The sequence below is a fragment of the Artemia sp. Qi Xiang Cuo genome, chromosome 5 (genome assembly GCF_049724085.1).
Source record: "Artemia sp. Qi Xiang Cuo chromosome 5, ASM4972408v1, whole genome shotgun sequence".
In the NCBI taxonomy this organism is placed as follows: Eukaryota; Metazoa; Arthropoda; class Branchiopoda; order Anostraca; family Artemiidae; genus Artemia; species Artemia sp. Qi Xiang Cuo.
Genome location: NC_142798.1, coordinates 14,965,314 through 14,980,240, shown reverse-complemented (window position 1 = coordinate 14,980,240; position 14,927 = coordinate 14,965,314). Strand labels below are relative to the sequence as shown.

The 14,927-nt window shown below is 34.9% G+C and overlaps 1 protein-coding gene across 1 annotated transcript in view; it reads left to right on the top strand.

Moving 5' to 3' along the window:
* Positions 1-14,927, top strand: part of LOC148951845 (uncharacterized) — a 223,015-nt gene that overhangs the window by 22,844 nt on the left and 185,244 nt on the right. The window contains exons 2-4 of the mRNA XM_089089083.1: positions 121-447; positions 9,791-10,235; positions 12,251-12,315. Of these exons, the coding sequence (XP_088945209.1) occupies positions 140-447; positions 9,791-10,235; positions 12,251-12,315 (818 nt within the window). The 5' untranslated portion in view covers positions 121-139. The remainder of the gene's footprint in view (positions 1-120; positions 448-9,790; positions 10,236-12,250; positions 12,316-14,927) is intronic.

Sequence of the window (14,927 nt, the reverse complement as noted above, 5' to 3'; positions counted from 1 at the left end):
ATATGTAATATCTCCTTTTTAAAATAAATATTTTTTATATGATATTAATATTTTTTTATGTGTTAACGTTTATCTTTAGCTCAAGATTAAACATATCAAATATAACAGTCTTACTTTCAGGTAAAATTTAAAAAGGGAAATGTCTGAGCAAGAAAGACAACAAGTTTCTGGTCTTGTACATCTTGGATCTTCTTTTGTTGTTGCGTCTGGCTCAAAAAATGCAAGTACTCTTCAAACAGTCAAAAATGAAAACATCCAATGTGGAAGCAAAACAAAGCAGAGTGTAAACCCTGAGCCAGATTTAGTGCCATTGGAGATTCAAGAGATTCTCAAAAGAATTGAAAAGGATGATGAAGCAAATATTCCAAGTCCTAATGCCTCAGAAGAGTTAATAGAAATTCAGTACAAAGCAGATCAAGAAGTTACTGTAAATCTTCCTCCTAAACGGTACTTTTTCGTTATGTTCTAATTTCTAATTAATAAATTAATCTAATTTCTAATAAGATATTCTAATTTTATAGTCTTTATGGTGCTTTTTCAGATGATTTACAAATAATCATATCTGAGCAAAAGTAGGCTGGGGATTAATTGATTACCCTAGAGGGGTGGTCAGCAAAGTGCGGCTCTGGAGCTGCATGTGACTCTTTGGTCCCTTAAGTGCGGCTCTGGCACACATATTCATGGAAGGCACAATAACATTTTCATTAAAAAAAACTGTGTAAGAAAAAAATTGAATTTATTTTGATAAATTAAATTTTTCTATAAATCGAAAATATATATAATTGTTTGTTTAAGTTAAAAGATTGTAAGAACGAAGCAGATATTCTGAAAAGAATTAAAGAGTTACCATTGTCTTCCAAAACCATTAAAGATAGAACAATTAAATTTGTTCGAATATAAACACACAGCATATCTAAGATCTGAAATTGTTTCGGCTTTATCAATAGCAGCTGACAAGTCTTGTGACATAAATGATACAGCACAAGTTTCACTTTTTGTAAGATTTATGTCTTATTTAGGCCCTAAAGAAGAACTTTTAGGATTATTGCTCCTCAAAGGTCAGATCCGTGAGAAGATATCGCAAGTGCTGTAATTGAGTGTATGGATAAGTTTGTAGATCTTCCTTTCGATAAAAATGTGTTGATTTCAACAATTGGGGCCACACAACACACCAACACACAGCATATCGAAGATCTGAAATTGGTTTCGGCTTTATCAATAGCAGCTGATAAGTCTTGTGACATGAATGATACAGCACAAGTTTCACTTTTTGCAAGATTTATGTCTCATTCAGGCCCTAAAGAAGAACTTTTAGGATTATTGCGCCTCAAAGGTCAGATCCGTGAGAAGATATCGCAAGTGCTGTAATTGAGTGTATGGATAAGTTTGTAGATCTTCCTTTCGATAAAAATGTGTTGAATTCAACAATTGGGGCCACACAACACACAAACACACAGCATATCTAAGATCTGAAATTGTTTCGGCTTTATCAATAGCAGCTGACAAGTCTTGTGACATAAATGATACAGCACAAGTTTCACTTTTTGTAAGATTTATGTCTTATTCAGGCCATAAAGAAGAACTTTTAGGATTATTACCACTCAAAGACGAGATCCGTGAGAAGATATCGCAAGTGCTGTAATTGAGTGTATGGATAAGTTTGTAGATCTTCCTTTCGATAAAAATGTGTTGATTTCAACAATTGGGGCCAAAACTATTACCGGCATAAGAAAAAGGGTTTGTTGCTATTTTGTAAAAATTTAATCACGAGATACTTGTTTCCCATTGTATCATTCATCAAGAAGCACTTCGTGCGCAAACATTTCCGGAAGAAATTAGAAAATTTACGGAATTAGTTATGACCCGTATCAACTCCATTTTAGCTAAAGCTCTTGATCATTGCTAATTTAAGGAATTTTTAAATGGAGAGTGAGTATGCTGAACTTCTGCTTCATAGCAAAGTACGTTACTTATCAAGAGGGGACTTTTCACGTCACTTTTTCCAGAAATTAATGCATTTCTCCTTGAGAAGGGCATTCACTATCCAAAAGTATTAGAGGATCAGTGGATACAAAACTTTTATGTCATTGTAGATGTTGCGTCTCATCTAAATCAGCTTAATGATAGACCTCAAGGGAAAGCAAACTTAATTTTTTGAATGTTAGAAGAAGTAATAACATTCAAAAATAGATCATCCATTTTTGCTCAGGATTTTGAAAGGGAAACATGGTTTCGCTTTCCGAGCCCGCTGAATTATCGCCAAGAAAATAATTCCTCTATTGATAAACAATATTTTAAAACAATAATTTCAAAAATGAGGGAAGCACTTATCAGGAGGTTTCAGGAATTTAAAAACAGCAGAGCAACTTCTAGCATTTGTCAAAAACCCTCTTAATGCTACGATAACTGGGTTGAAATTTTCTCCTTTTGGAATTAACATTGCTAGCTTTGAAATACATTTGTTAGATTAAAAAAAAAAAACAAGGAGATATGACACTCTAAATTTAAGCTTCTTTGTGTTGAATTGGAGATATTGGTCAAGAAGAAATGCGATCTTAGTTCAAAACACAAGTGCTCTGCTTTGAATGACCTGGAGACCAAGGAGATGAGCAGTTTCAACGCTTGGAACAGTATTTCTGACTCTTACGATCAGCTGAAATAGCTTGCGTTTGCTGTTTTATCCCTTTTCGGCTCTGCATGTATATGCAAATAATTATTTTTCAGTCATGAAAATTATCAAGACTAAACTGAAAAGTCGTCTTATTAATGAGGACTTGGAATCATGCCCCAGATTTAAAACAATCACATACAAACCTGACTGACTCAACCTTTACAAGGAGATGCAAGCATATTGTTTGCATTAATGAATTTTTAATAAGCATAAAATTTACCTTTATTTAATGTAATACTTATTTAGTGCAAAAAAGTTTACTAAACAAGCAGATTTGGCTCCCAATTCTTTATTGTTGTAATGTTCATATTTGGCTCTTTGGCTAATAAGTTTACCGACCACTACCCTAGAGAATTTAAAACAGATGCATAAAAATGCAGGTTTTTTTTCGTCTTTTGACTAAAGCAGGTCGTACTCGGTTGGGGTTGGAGAGTGTCGTAAGGAAAGCTTTAAGGGAAGTGGTAACTTCCTGGAGGTTGTAAAAAGGGAGGCTTTGAATAGATTGGGATGGAATACCAGCATGTGTAGCTTTGTGGGCCTCAGGCTGCTTGGTGCTACGGTGAGTGGTTACTAGTAGTAGTAGTACCAAGAAAATAGGATATTCACCTATTTTTATTATTCCTGTTAATATGCCGTGTTTTGCTGGGAAGCAATTACCTAAATACAAGTGGCGGGAATTATTTTATCCCCCTGGAAAATTGAAAACGATACCATGAAAATGCTTTACGTACCTATTAATGCTATACGTACTTATTTGGATCATTCTTTTAATATTCAGTGTTATGCTAAGAAGCAATTAAATCTCTCCCTGGAAAATTTACTAGGCGCTTTACTAAATACAGTTCAACAGGAAGGGCAATTCATATTTCTAGAGATCCTTAGACATTTTGTTCAGTAGTTCTGCTGGCGGTTTCTTTGAAAGAGGTAATTCTGACAACAGAGGTGCTTCAAGAAGTAGCCTATGCTCCTCCCTCAATGTGTCGCTCCAGTAGATACAAATGTTAGTTAAACTACAGCATGAACTGATTTTGCCAAGTCTTGTCAAGTTCTTGCCAATTTTGATTTTGCGAAAACCTTGCTTTTTAAACAGTTTGTGGTAACGAACTGTGAGTAAGGAGTAACCCGGCTCAATGGTAACCGAAAGTCTAAAAAATGGAATTTTGATACCAATAGATACATCAAAAGAATCAGATTTTAATTGTGATTTCAAATATATATGTTTCATCAAGTTTAATCTTACCCATTAAAAGTTACGCGCCTGAGAAAAGTTGGTTTATTTTTGAAAAAAGGGGAAAATACCCCCTAAAAGTTATAGAACCTTAATGAAAATCATACCATCATATTCAGCGTATCAGAGAACCCTACTGTAGAGGTTTCAAGCTCTTATCTACAAAAATGTGGAATTTTCCATTTTTTGCCAGAAGAAAGATCATGGATGCGTGTTTATTTGTTGTTTTTTTTTTTTTTTCCCAGGGGTAAGCGTATTGACCCAGTGGTCCTAGAATATCGTGAGACGGCTCATTGGAACGGAAATTAAAAGTTCTAGTTCCCTGTTTAAGTGACCAAAAAATTGGAGGGCAACTTGGCCCCCTCCCACGCTCATTTTTTTCCCGAAGTCACCCGATCGAAATTTTGAGATAGCCATTTTATTCAGCACAGTCGAAAATCTAATTAATATGTCTTTGAGGATGACTTAATCCCCCACTGTTCCCGGGGGAAGGGCTGCGATTTATAAACTTTTCCCATTGTTTACATATAGTGTTGGTTATTGGCAAGTATACAGGCGTTTTCAGGAGGATTTTTTTTTAGTGGGGGGTCGGGGTTAGAGTAGGGGTTACGGGGGATAATCGTTCTACGGAGGATGTTTTCAGGGGGGAAGAGGCAATTCTGTGACGGTAACACCGGATTTCACAGCAATATTTAAAAAACGATCAGAAATTAAATAAAAAAACAAGTTTCTTCAACTGAAAGTAAGAAGCAACATTAAAACTTAAAACGAACATAAATTTATTACGTATATGAGGGGGTTTGCCCTCTAGTCAGTACCTCGCTCTTTACGCTACAGTTTTTTTTTTTTAGTACTTTCAAAAGAGCCATCTTTTCTAATTAACCGGTCTTTGTGATTCAGGGGTTTGTGATTCGGACAAAATTCGAACTTTAGCGTAAAGAGCGATGTATTGACTAGGGAGCGAACTCCCTAATATACGTAATAAAAACATACGAATTTAGAAATTCGATACGTAAGTTAATTCGCAAGTTACGTCAGAACAAAATTTCGAGAAAGTCATTTAGTCAAAAAAAGCAAAATAAATATGCGAATTTTGTTTTAATTATTCATTTACGGTGAGCCAAAATCAAAGCTGCATTAATTGAAAAACGTTCAGAAATTACATAAAAAAAAACAAGTTTTTTTAACTGAAAGCAAGGAGCGACATCAAAACTTAAAACGAAGAGAAATTATTCCGTATATGAAAGGGGCTTTCCCCTTCTCAACTCCTCGCTCTTTACGCTAAAGTTTTTATTGTTTTAAAAAATAAAGTTGTGAGACAGAGTCAAACTAGCGTAAAGAGCGAGGTGTTGAGGAGGGGAAAGCCCCTTTCATATACGGAATAATAATAATAATAATTTTAATTACCCACCATCTACAAAAAGATTATAGTGGAGCACAACAAAAAAGAAAAAAGATACGAAACTCAAACAAATGCAGGTGAAAAACGTTTTAAGTTTTAATGTCGCTCCTTACTTTCAGTTAAAACAAACTTGTTTTTTTTAGTTAATTGCTGGTAAAAATGGCCTCTTAGTCAGTAAAATCAATTACTAACCTCCTCATCTTGTTAGACTCATTGACTGCTGACAGTTCTGCATGATATTTTGAGCTTTTGCTTGTCTCTGAAAGACTTTTGTTGGGTCTGTTCTGACAGGAGTTGAATGAGAATTAATCCACCTTAAATCCTGGAGGGGATTATCACTGTGGTCTTGGATTCACCCGAAGTAGCTAGATATATCGTAGGGAGCACAGCAAAAAGAGGAAATGTCCCTTTGAAACTAGCTCTAATGCATGTAGTATAAAGTTAGAATAGGGACTGATCATGATTATTATTTTTTAAGTTTAATTTTATATTTTTTTTAAAGATGTTAAGACATTTTAAAACAAGAATCAGAAAGATGAAGAAGGTTTTAGTCAGCCTTATAAATGGCCAGAACAATAAATAATATAAAAAAAAAGAAAAAAGATAGGAATAAGCAAAATTAGAAAGTTCCAACAGGCTAAACTATCTCCTATTAGAGAAGGGCTTTTATTTACACTAATTAATATTTTATCTACGTATTAATTTCATCTTTCTGTGGATAGAAAATGTGCCGTACTAAAATGATTGACGGCCACAGTGCCCACTTATGGCCATGTAAGCTGCCACAAGGTGATTAATATCTATAATTATTAGTTCTGTGATGTTTGGCTAGTGGGAGCAATATTTGTATTTTTTCTTTACAGTAGAAAAAAAAAACTGTTCAAAGTATATTTTGTTTTCAGTGACGTGCCATGCTTTTTGGAGGGTTTCAGGATAACAGATAATTCCATGCTCGGTGGGGAATTTTAAGCTCCAGTTTTCTAAAGGAGTATCCTGGAAATACAGAAATTCAATCTGAAGATTCCGAACAGATAATTCCATGCTCGGCGTTGGGAAATTTGAGATCCACTTTTTAAAAATAATATACTGGATATTTAGAAGAGATGCAGAAACTCGATCTGACGATTTCAAACAGATAATTCCTTGCTTGGTGTTGGGAATGTTGAGATCCACTTTTCTAAAAAAAAATATCCTGGATATCTAGAAGAGCTACAGAAATTAGATCTGAGGATTTGGAACTGATTATTACATGCTAAGTGTTGGGAAATTTGAGATCCACTTTTCTAAAAAATCATTCTGGAAATCCAGAAGAGATGCAGAAATTCGATTTGACGATTAATTCCATACTCGGTGGGGAATATTAAGCTCTAGTTTTCTAAAAGAGTATCCTGGAAATACAGAAATTCAATCTGAAGATTCCGAACAGATAATTTCATGCTCGGTGTTGGGAAATTTGAGATCCACTTTTTAAAAATAATATACTGGATATTTAGAACAGATGCAGAAACTCGATCTGACGATTTCAAACAGATAATTCCTTGCTTGGTGTTGGGAATTTTGAGATTCACTTTTCTAAAAAAAAAATATCCTGGATATCTAGAAGAGCTACAGAAATTAGATCTGAAGATTTGGAACTGATTATTACATGCTAAGTGTTGGGAAATTTGAGATCCACTTTTCTAAAAAATCATTCTGGAAATCCAGAAGAGATGCAGAAATTCGATTTGACGATTAATTCCATACTCGGTGGGGAATATTAAGCTCTAGTTTTCTAAAAGAGTAACCTGGAAATACAGAAATTCAATCTGAAGATTCCGAACAGATAATTTCATGCTCGGTGTTGGGAAATTTGAGATCCACTTTTTAAAAATAATATACTGGATATTTAGAAGAGATGCGGAAATTAGATCTGAAGATTTGGAACTGATTATTCCTTGCTTGGTGTTGGGAATTTTGAGATCCACTTTTCTAAAAAATTATCCGGGAAATCTAGCAGAGCTACAGAAATTATATCTGAAGATTTCGAACAGATAATGTTTGACAAATTTTATTTTTGGATCTAGCACGGTCTTGTTTTATTTTTCTTTTATTCTACCTTAATAGACTGGAAAAGAAAGGTTTTCTTCTAGAAAATTTCTGAAATTTACCGAACTTCAGAAAATATGTCTGCTCTTTCTGCTCTGTCTGCTCTATCCTCATACCAGAAGAAGCCTTGAATTTTCACCTCTTATCATTGCTGAACTACAGAATGTGATCACAAAAAGTTAATCAAGCAGTTGTGTTGCCCCGCACCACAATTATCTACTCCCCTCCATCCTCTGAAAGAGAAAATGGTGATGATGGTGAGCTCTGAAGCACAGGTCTCTCATTCTCAAAAACAAGCATGGAAAAACAATGTAGTGTTTACATAATAGTAATGAGAATCTGAGATCAAAACGGGATATTTCATAGAAGCAGGTGCTTTTGGGGTCGCTAAAATGAGCTCGAATATCCCTGGTCGTTTTGCAACAGTCCTAATCTTTTTTTTTTATTTCATTCCAGCTTTTAGGGGTTTTGAGGTGAGTAGCAACCCAGCTCTTATTCGTAACAGTTTCTATTTGTTTTAAATTTAAGTTCATTATTCATGGTATTTTCTGTTCGTTTTAAGTTGCGATTCCGCTCTTTGTTCTTCTATGCTAAGCTATATTTTTTTAGTCTAATTGTTCTTACTCCCTTTAAATACAACTTCATAAAATTATTATATAAGGCGCAGGAATCCACTTTTTATTGCGTTTGAAATATTTTTCTATGCAGAATACTAGAGTTTAATGGTTTTTTTTTAACAAGAGAAGTAAAGAAAAAAAACACAAGAAAGATAACCAAACGAGAAGCTTTAGTTACAGCCACTACGAGGAACCAGAGGAAGAAGCTATACTACCTACAATTGCCCCCTTCTCCTTTCTAAAAACAAAACTACCTACAATTACCCCCTTCTCCTTTCTAAAAACAAAACTACCTACAATTGCCCCCTTCTCCTTTCTAAAAACAAACAAAACAACTAAGGCTCGTTGTATTTTGAATAATTCAAAAGATAGAAGAATGTGTGATAATTTGCCAAGAAAAAAAGAAACAAAGTGCACAATTTTAACTTATTGCATTTTTAATATGTTTTGTTTCTGTAAAACTTGGAATTTAAGATTTTCCTTCCCGGAGAAGTAAATTCCACATATTTAAGTAGCACATTAAATAATGACTCAATCCTCTAAGAAAGTAGTAAAAACAAATTATCCTTACAGTAAAATGTAAGGTGGGAATGCCATCTTTTTTTTGCATTTCACATATTTTATCACTACAGAGTTTTTGAATAAAAGGTTTTTGTTTTTATCTGGTGATTTAAATTAAAAAGAAAAAAAACTAAGATGACAAGACATGATGTTATAGTTACAGCCAACGCGAGTGAGCTGGGGAAGAAATTATGCAAATTTATGCGACTTCCAATAACACCCTCCCCCCTTAAAAGCAAATTTAGCAAATTAATTAAGAAATTGCAAAAAAAGTAAGCAAATTAATTATGCAAATTTATGCGACTTCCAATAACACCCCCCCCCTTAAAAACATATTTAGCAAATTAATTAAGCAATTGCAAAAAAATTAAGCAAATTAAAAGCAAATTAATTATGCAAATGTATGCGCAAAATAAGCAAATTAATTATGCAAATTTAAGCGACTTCCAATAACACCCTCTCCCCCCTTAAAAGCAAATTTAGCAAATTAATTAAGTAATTGCAAAAAATTAAGCAAATTAAAAGCCAATTAATTATGCAAATTTATGCGAATTCCAATAACACCCGCCCCCCTTAAAAGCAAATTTAGCAAATTCATTAAGCAATTGAAAAACAATAAGCAAATTAAAAGCAAATTAATTATGCAAATTTATGCGACTTCCAATAACACCCTCCCCCTGAAAAGCAATTGAAACTCGTAACATTTTGAATAATACAAAAGAACAATTCAAGGTGGGAGAATTTACCATTAAAATATAGTACAAGTTGCACCAAAATAGATTTTTTTTATGCAATCTATCTCTCTGAAGAAATTTGAAATTTAAAACTTTCTAACCTCGAGAAGTCGCATACTTTCTAAACTCGCATATTTAAGGACTAAATTATATAATGTGTCACTCTAAAAGAGCAGCAAAAGAACAGTATTGTCATAAAAGTAAGATATGAGGTGGATATTTCATCTTTTTTGCATTTCATATAGTTTATCTCTGCAGAAAGTATGCATTAAAGGTTTTTTTTTACGCGGAGAAGTAAATTTGAAAAAAATAAAACTCGAAGACAAGATGAGATGTTATTTTTACAGCCAATACAAGAAAGCTAAGGCTCGCAACATTTTGAATAGTACAAGAAAAAAATTATAAATTGAGAATTTACCATAAAAGCAAAATATAAGTTGCATTATTCTAGATTTTTTGTTGTGTGTTTGATCTATTTTTATTTCTTTGCAGAAAACTAAAATTCAAGATTTTCCGACCCGGAGAAGTCAATTCTGCATATTTAAGTAACATATTAGATAATGTCTCGCATGTTTCTGGTGATATTCATCCATTGGAATTTGAGTCACCAAACCTCGAGTTCAACTACCTATCTCTAACTAGAGCCGGAAAGAAGACTCATCAGTCCAATTTTGATCCATTTAATCATCCTAAGTTGCCTGATTCCTGGATTGCCTCTAAAGTGCCTAGTGTTGTACCTCCTTTAACCGAAAATGGAGAAATAACAGGTACTATAGAAGAAAACGAAGAAATCTTAGATGAAGGAGTAGCCATTACCGTTGAAAGAAGACAGGTGCTTGAGCAGTATTGGAATATTGTGAAGGAGAATCCGTTTGATTTTACTGGATGGTGTCATCTACTCGAACATGTGGAGACAATCGTAAGTATAATCTGTTTTGTAAATATGTTATCAGAGAAGGGCGTATTAGGGGTGATTCTGGAGGACGTTGACTCTTATTGATAGAAGAGCACCGCTAAGTGTGCAAAACCTTGTAATGACCAAGAAGGGCCTAGGATTGCACAGAGTCTCCATTCATTGGATGACCCAGGTACTTTTTGCTATCTGTTTCTAAGTCGGCTTCAGCACTTCATGTAGACTTGAGAAGATGTATTAGTCCCTGACCTGCACTGGTGGGACCCGTTCCTTTCCGCAGGCCATAGAAATTTAATGATTTAAGCAATATAAAAATTGAAAAACTGTTGATAAACAACTATCTTATTGACATTTTGACTGACGAATTCAGATGTTTTGAACCGAACGTGTTAGGATTTCAGAAACTCATGTCTCAGAGGTAGGAAACACGAAAAAAAGTGATATAGAATTTATTTAATCTGGTTGAAAGGATAGGATGCGGAGGGAGGGACTATGACTCATGATGAATAGGGAAGCTTTTAGGTTGGGAAGGTGTTGATAATGTAATTTTAGGTGGTCACAGTACGACTAAAAAGTGCAAGGTATCAGTCATAACAGTAAATGCCTCTGTAGCACCGCCTTTTGGAGTTATAAGTAGATCTTCATTTTCTTAATCCTATCCCTCCTGAAATTTCTGTGTCCTCCTTTAAAATACTGGGTGGCATGATTTCTGCTAATTTAAGGTTGGATATCCGTGTTAAAGATATGATCGTTGAGCTAATGCGTCTATCTTCCTCTCTAAGATTCTAAATAAATTTAGCGTCCCCATTCCCATTCTTTTAGGATTTATACTTCCTTTGTCCGATTAAGTTGCTTAGAGTAGGAATAAATGAAGGGGAAGAGGTGATGTTGGGTAGCCAGAAGATCAGTCAAGTAGATTGCTTAATATGCCTAGGTAGTATTATTAGTGATGATGTTAGATGAAATGAAATGTTAGATGAGTTGTTAATAGTAGAATGGCGAAGACCCAGGGTGTTTTCTCTTTAATTTCATAATAACAGTGTAGACCAGAAATATTCCCAGAAAATCATAAGGAAGTAGATATCAATTTCACCTTTTTTGAAGTTTCTTTGAAGAGGCGATGTTTGGTAGCGAGAAGATCGATCAAGTAGATTGCTTAATAGGCCTAGGTAATATTATTAGTAATCATGTTAGATGAAGTGAAGTTGTTAAAAGTAGATGGCCAACAGGCCAAGGTCTAGGGTGTTTTTTTCACAATTGGAAAAGTTTGGAAAAATTGGAAAAGAAATAGTATATGAGTTTGCAAACCAAGATTCGTATATTGGAAGCTACAGTAACGACAATGGTCAGGTATGTATGAAATGTGTGCGCTTTAGGAGACAGTGGGGGACTTGTTAGTTGTTTTCCAGAGGACTTGTCTAAGAGCAGTTTGGGGTACCTATTCGACTGACTGTGTTTCAAACAGTAACCTCTACCAAAAATGTGATTCTATCCTGCTTCCTTGTACTAGAATGAGAGAAAGTTGAGTTGGCTTGGTCATGTTTTGCGGGTGAAGGATTATATATTTCCAATGAATGTCCTTTTTGGCCGTCAATCTAGGGCCAAATGAAAAGCAGGTCGTCCCTGAATGGAGTGGGGAGAGATAAAAAGGTGGGATTTAAAAGAAATTGGAACTTCTTGGGAAGGGGTGTAAAGAAGGAAGCTTTGGATAGATTTGGATGGAGGAGGAGTGTGCACAGTTGTGTTAGCTTAGGTGGCTTGATGGTGCTTTGAGTTGTTAGTATTAGTAGTAGTATGTGATGACTTCAACACGGACATTTAAGGTGATGATGCTCCGATCATATAGTTTGTTTTTGTCCTCACTTCCTGCGACCTTTTTGTTCTTTCGAATTACATGTCGTTTTTATCTGTGCATAATTAGATTCTACTTCTGATCTTGATTTTGTCCTTTCTAATATATCTGAGCTTCAGAATGTTATCTTTGACGTCACTGACGGGATGCCAATTAGTGATCATCTGCATCTGTATTATTTCTGCAGATTTTCCACTCGTCTACGCCTTCAGGCGTAGGCGTAGTTCCACACCAGTGCGCCTACGCCTTCAGGTAACACTTGTGCAGAGGGATGGGTTTACCCAGCACCGAAGAACAGCCAACATAACTTGCAAGTGAAAGACCGAGTCACTAGCCTTGAATACATTTATGAAATAGACGTAGTAGTCCCCGAAGCCGCGCCACGCCGAAATAACGGCGGCGAATGCGTGATTCAGTATCGGTGGTGGCGCGCCGCCAGGCGCGCCGAAATTTTTTTGTCGGCGCGCCGATTTTTCTGATTAAAAACAATAATAAAAATTCCACTTCACCAAGCACGTTCAACCTCGATTTTAGTAAGGATTTTTAAATGGTTGGCTAAAAACATACAAGAACAATGTGACAAAACCGGAATTTGTTGGGCCGTGCGGAAAGTGTTTATGTTCACCGTCGATCAGACCAAGTAGAATTCTCATTTTTAGCCACTAGACCCAGGGAAACCTATGTTGTGTTTATGTTTAACATCGCATTGTTCCTAAAAAATCTCGTGTTGAGTCATTTCCTTCTTGTTAATGATTTGGGCAAATTTTTTTATAAATTTAAAAGTTTGAAGTTCAAACATCTTTTGTTCATCAAATACATACGAAAAGGAAGTGAAAAAAAAAAAACAAAAAAATAACGACATCGAAAAAACACTGTATACAAATTTGATACCATGGTTTAACAACACCAACAATTTTAAATAAGCGGTTACATCACTTCAGTTACAATTGATGTAACAAAAGTGAGTTTGTTCACACTGCCTGGAGCCATTGATCTTTTTGCAGTCACTATCAGTCCTGTCGTGCTAAAAAGCCGTTTAGCTGAGGCACATGTGGCCGGTACAGCCAGACCTTGACGAGCGTAAACTGCCACTCGCGGGATCTGATACTAGTATTGGACCTTGGAGTCCCACAGAATGCCGCAAATGGGCTTCTTCTTTGTATCTGCTGAAATAAGTTGTTTTATAAGGGAGAACAAACCTGCACCTTCACCATACAGCTCCTGCGCCCTACACTACAGGAGGAACTAAACTGGACCTTTACCCTCTTTTCTTATCAACACGGAATAACCCTCCAAAATCCTTTTCTGAAAGAAGTGGTCAAGTTATAACGTTTCAAGTCAAAGTTTAAGGCTACTTCAACTTCAGTGTGCTCTGCTAACTGTGCAAAAAAAATGTAATTCATTTCTATAGATATATTTCTATACTAGCTCTAGATAATCTACCAATCGGGAAACTACCGAAAATCAGCAACGATAAATAAATGAAACCCAAAACTAACAAAAACAACAATAAATAACTGAGTCAAACTCAAAACGAGCAGAAATTAACATAAGTAGGGCTCAAAATCCCTATGTCTTCCCAAGGCCAGAACACAATTTGCGCTTTACTGAATAAATATAAATGTTTTTACTTTTATAGCTTTAATAAATCAAATAATGTTAACATTTTGATTACTAAATATCAGTATATGTATATTAAGCTGACAATGCATATTCATTTGTATTTTTGTAAGTAAAGTGCAAATTATATTCTGGCCTAGGAATGTCACAGCGGTTTTGCCAACAACTCGTGTTAGTCTCTACCCGTTTTTAGTCTGCTTCAGTTATATATTTCAATTTCTGTTAGTTTTGGGTTTCATTTATTTATCGATGCTTATTTCAAGTAGTTTCCCTCTTGGTAGATTATTTGATTTTTTTTTTGCTCATTTTTGGTTTAATGGAGTTCTTTACTTTTCTTTGAAAAAACTTATTTTTTGGAAACAGTTTTTTAATTAATTTCTGTTCGTTTTATATTGACATAGTCTTTTCAGGGAAAAAGAAAATCATACTTTAAATCTTTTCGTTTTTTTAAGAATTTATAGTTTGGCCTGCTATTTGTATGCTGGAAAACAATTTCAGCAAAATTTAGCAACATAGACCCTTATAAAAATCTGGACACAAATAGTAGTGTTTAATTTAGTTTCATACCTCCTCTAGTTGACCTGAAATGGAAAACTTGATAACATTCGCGAAAAAATTTGTTTACTTTCTTTGATAACTTGGATACACTTACGCTATTTTGATTTGGTCAAATTTTAAGAGCAGAAGAAGCCCTGAAAGTTTGAACATAATACCCTCAGTCGTTCTTGGGATACTGCTGAGATACCTTATTGGGAATTAGCATAAACACAGTGCATTTTGATTTAATCTTAAGGCAACATTTACTTCTTAAATATAAAGGCAAATGGGAGGGTGGGCGTGGGTGGGGGGATTAGTTTCCCTCCAATCACTTTACACTATTTATAAGGACATCAGCTCTCTCTTTTTTCAATCGATTGAGCCCTTTTCGAAGTTCCTGCGACAACTCCTTCGATACGAAATGCCTTGGTCTAAAAAAAAACAACAACGAAAAAATTATACATCATACCCACATCGATCTCTACTATAAAAATGTCAAGCCTTCCAATCACTGTCGATTATTAAAAAGGGCACTAGGCTTTTTGATTTCCAATCGAATGATCCCTTTTTGAGTTTCTACGAAAACACTTTTTATAAACACCTTATATGCCTCCAGAGCATAAATTGCAACCCTTACCCTAAGGGCTGTGAGGGTGGTTGTCATCCTCTAAGACCTAATTTCCAGAACTTTCAACTACGTTAAACAA